Here is a 4,350-nt window from a genome sequence, read left to right on the forward strand (position 1 = left end):
TCCTCGTCAGTGAGTCAGTAGCTGATGTCCCGTCACCACAACACTGCCCATGTTGTTCTGCCCTCTCACGCTGACTCCTCAATCTTCAGCTGATATTGTGTGTCCCCAGGCAGAGCTCCACGCATTCCTGCTGCTCTCCCACATGAACAGAAACTCTCTTTGACTCCAGACCTCTGACATTATGAGCACCAGACCACCAAGACCCCACAGTTTCTCTAGGAGATGGTATTTATAGTGTCCTATAACTCCTCATGCTGTTATGTTGGGAGATACACCCCCATCACGATAAACAATCTGCATGCAAACTTGAACAGCTGAGCAAATGGAGATTCAGTCCAGGGAGAGTCCAGACCTTGAGAAAATCTGACATTCACCCATCAGAAAGCTTTCAATTTTGACAAGATGAAGTGACCAGATCTGTATCGGGGTGGGACAATGACCCCATCCATCAGGAGAGAGCAGGACCTGACACGCTGAGCAGTGACCCTGAGGAGAAGGGCCTGGGCACTACAAGGTCCCCACACCAGCCCGTGGTGCACGCTCACCATGAACAAGGCAGCTGCACACGGGGCTGCATGAGGAGGAGCGTGGGGACCCAGACACCTGCAGTTCTCATCCCATTCGGTTCAGCACTGGTGTGACCCCACACACACGGGTGTGTGCCAGTGTGAGGCTTCCCAGTTTGGAGCAGCAGGGAGGAACTGCAGAGCGCAGGGCTGTGCCAAGGCAGGTTCAGCACCTTGTGCACATGGTGTGGGGTGCTGAGGGACCTGGGCTGCTTTGGCCCAGCAGCGCTGGGGAGGCTGCAGCAGTGCAGGAGTAGCCTGAGAGTGCTTGAAGGGTGGTTTCAGAGGTGGTGGAGGTTTCTTCATAGTGGGAAAGTGCATGAGAAAGAAATAATGGCCCAAAGTGCAGCTGGGGAGGTCCAGGCTGGACAAGAGCAGAAAGGAATGTGAGTGGAAGGGCAGTGCTGTGGCAGAGCAGGTCAGCAGAGGGAGTCTGCATCAGCCCAAGGCTTTGTGCTTCAAGGAGCAGCTGGGGAGGATGGAGAGATCTCAGCAAAGGAAGGAAGATGCTCAGAGAGGAGCAAGGTGGGGCAGCAGGGGGGATGTCTCCAGCCTGCAGGGACAGAGGTGCAGGGGATGCCACAGCACAGGACAGGCTGTCGTGGAGATGATCAAGGGATGGAAAGAGGCTGAAAGCCCCACCAGACATGAGCTCCTTCTCCCCTTGGCTGTGGCTGTTGTCTGCATCTCTGATGCCTGTGAGGAGACACTTTGTCCTTCCAGCAAAGGGCCTCATGGCCTCCTTGTCCCCAGCCAGGAACCTGGGAGGTGTGGGACCATAGTCCTGCCCTTGGCCTTGCACAGCCCCACATCACACTGTCCCAGGAAGAGCCCTGGGCAACATGGGAGGGACAGGATCTGATTTCCAAAGTGGGGTCATGGCTTGGTCTTTTGGTTAATGAAACACAACCAGGTTTACTCAGCATCAGAGCCACCTTTTCTTTGCTTTTCCTGACCTTTCATCTGTGCCTCCAGTTTTCAGCTCTAACCAAACTTGGATGTTGTTTCTCAGTAGGTTCCCTCAGTGGGACCCATTAATATTACAGGAAACTTTGGAGTTTGCATCTGAGTTTGACTTCCTGAGAAGTTTCTTCAGCTTCTCCTCAGAGTCTGAGGTCCATGGAGTCAGCACGAAACCCACCAGAGGGGTCATTAAAGCACCTTGGGCTGCTCCTGTGCTGCTGAGCTGGGCTGGGCTCCTGGGACACAGGGAGCTCATGCCAGCGGCAGTGCTGCAGAGAGACAGCTCTGCCCAGGAGCAGCTCCTCTGCACACGCAGCAGGGCTGAGGGCTCTGACTGGGGATCTCAGGAGACAAGCAAGGCAGAGAGAGATTAAAGGTGGTCAGGAGTGGGAGGATGACTGAGAGCTCACTGGAGGAGAAACCTTTGCAGCTCTTGCCATGGTAAGTCTCTGGGTGCAGGGCAGTGCAGCTGTAGCTCCTGGAGGCATCTCCTAAAACTGGCACAGGCACAGCTTGTGGGATCTGTAAGGATGGGGCTCTTGTCAGGCCATGTTGAACAGCTGTGAAGCCAGGTGAGCACCCAGGGGTGCCCAGGGCTGTCCTGCAGAGCAGGGTCCCTGCACCCCAGGGCTGTGCTGGGGCAGGGACTCTGCCGCCTGCCAGGGTCAGCGCTCAGCCTGCCTGGGAGATCCCATGGCAGCAGCTGTGGGTGGAAGGAGCGACCCCCGGCAGGGCAGGCAGGGAGTTTGTGGGGTTGAAGGGGGCTGTGTGGGTCAGGGCTGCTCAGAGCTCCAGATCCCCCCACAGACATGGCAGAGGGTCCTTCTGAACAAGGACATCGAGAAAGGAACAGCTGCAAGGGAAGGAGTCTGTGCTTTCAGTTTTCCACTCTTGGTTGGCTGGGTGTGCAGTGGGAGATGGGGATTTATTTCTCTCTTTGGAGAAGACACTAAGACCCCAGTTCTCGTTAGGACTGGTCTGAGCTGCTCCTGAGCCCCTGCACACACAGAGCTGCCCCTGGGCAGTGCCAGGAGGTGTGAGCAGGACAGAGCTGAGCACACAGCGGGTGGGACGGGGTCTGTGACACTGACAGGGAGCAGGCCCAGGGACAGACACACAGCTGCAGGCAGCACAGACATGGGCAGGGAGAGAGAGATGGACCTGAAATGCTGGGGAGGGGATTCAGGCCCCCCTGCCATCCCCTGCAGCGCAGACACATTTCCCAGTGCAACCCCTGGTCTCCTCTCCTCCCCAGCAGACCCTCTGCCCCAAAGCCATGGGGTCCAGGTCACGAGCCTACACCTGAGCAGCTGGACCTCCAGGTGAAGGGTTCCTGGAACGTGGTACACAAAAAAGGTGCTAAAAGTACTTGCTCTCCAGTGTCACTATGTGAGTGGCAGCAGCACAGTCGCGTCAGGAGAAGGTTCCAGAGCATGTGCATCTGCCTTTCTGTCCTTGCTTTATTTTCTGGTAGCACTGCAGTGTTCTTCCCTGTTTCTCCACCTGTCCCTGGTGCTCTTGCTCTCTGGGGTTGGGGTGGGAGTGTGGGTCAGTTTTTGTTCTGACACCAATTCAGTGGAACTTGCCTCACAGGTGTGTTCATGGTATCTAGATGCCCAAGTTGCATTTTAAGCTGTGATGAACTGTTATTCAAACTTAGAGAGAATGAGCGGAAACATCCCTCCATCAGGGAGGGGGTTTTCCATGAGAAACAGCATGTTTATTTTCCTCAGAGAAGTCACCCCTAACATGTAACTGTCTTTCCTCCTATGACAGGTCCTCGTGCCCACAGGCAGAAAATGTCCAACAGCAGCTCCATCACCCAGTTCCTCCTCCTGCCGTTCACAGACACACGGGAGCTGCAGCTCTTGCACTTCTGGCTCTTCCTGGGCATCTGCCTGGCTGCCCTCCTGGGCAACGGCCTCATCATCACCACCATAGCCTGGGACCAGCACCTCCACGCCGCCATGTACTTCTTCCTGCTCAACCTCGCCCTCCTTGACCTGGGCTCTATCTCCACTACTGTCCCCAAATCCATGGCCAACTCCCTGTGGGACACCAGGGACATCTCATACTCAGGATGTGCTGCACAGATCTTTTCATTTGCCTTCTTGACAGCAGCAGAGTATTCTCTTCTCACCGTCATGTCGTACGACCGCTATGTTGCCATCTGCAAACCCCTGCGCTACGGGACCCTCCTGGGCAGCAGAGCTTGTGTCCACATGGCAGCAGCTGCCTGGGCCACTGGGTCTCTCACTGCTCTGCTGCACACGGCCAATACATTTTCACTGCCCCTATGCAAGGGCAATGCCCTGGGCCAGTTCTTCTGTGAAACCCCCCAGATCCTCAAGCTCTCCTGCTCACACTCCTACCTCAGGGAACTTGGACTTCTTGTGACTGGTGTCTGTTTATCATTTGGGTGTTTAGTGTTCATTGTGGTGTCCTACGTGCAGATCTTGAGGGCTGTGCTGAGGATCCCCTCTGAGCAGGGTCAGCACAAAGCCTTTTCCACCTGCCTCCCTCACCTGGCCGTGGTCTCTGTATTCATCGGCACAGGCATGTTTGCCTACCTGAAGCCCCCCTCCATCTCCTCCCCATCCCTGGACTTGGTGGTGTCTGTTCTGAACTCAGTGGTGCCTCCAGCAGTGAACCCCCTCATCTACAGCATGAAGAACCAGGAGCTCAAGGATGCCTTGAAGCAACTAATGGCTGGATTCTTTTCAAAGGCATTAAACTTCTCATCTTCTGTATGTCACTCATGACATGACTCATGACAGGTCCAACCTGTCTTTTTTATATTTTGTAGTTTTAGATGAATTTT

At 55.2% G+C, this 4,350-nt stretch overlaps 1 protein-coding gene across 1 annotated transcript; it reads left to right on the forward strand.

Annotated features, from left to right (window-relative positions):
- Nucleotides 1-3,089: 3,089 nt before the first annotated feature.
- On the forward strand, nt 3,090-4,350 carry LOC135580202 (olfactory receptor 14A16-like). The gene has a single exon (XM_065073223.1). It carries the CDS (start codon nt 3,299-3,301, stop codon nt 4,289-4,291), a length of 993 nt encoding a protein of 330 aa, XP_064929295.1. The 5' UTR covers nt 3,090-3,298; the 3' UTR covers nt 4,292-4,350.

The sequence above is a fragment of the Columba livia genome, chromosome 9 (genome assembly GCF_036013475.1).
Source record: "Columba livia isolate bColLiv1 breed racing homer chromosome 9, bColLiv1.pat.W.v2, whole genome shotgun sequence".
Taxonomy (NCBI): Eukaryota; Metazoa; Chordata; class Aves; order Columbiformes; family Columbidae; genus Columba; species Columba livia.

Coding starts and splice junctions, on each gene's coding strand:
- LOC135580202 (XM_065073223.1), top strand. CDS start 3,299: ATGACAGGTCCTCGTGCCCACAGGCAGAAAATGTCCAACAGCAGCTCC.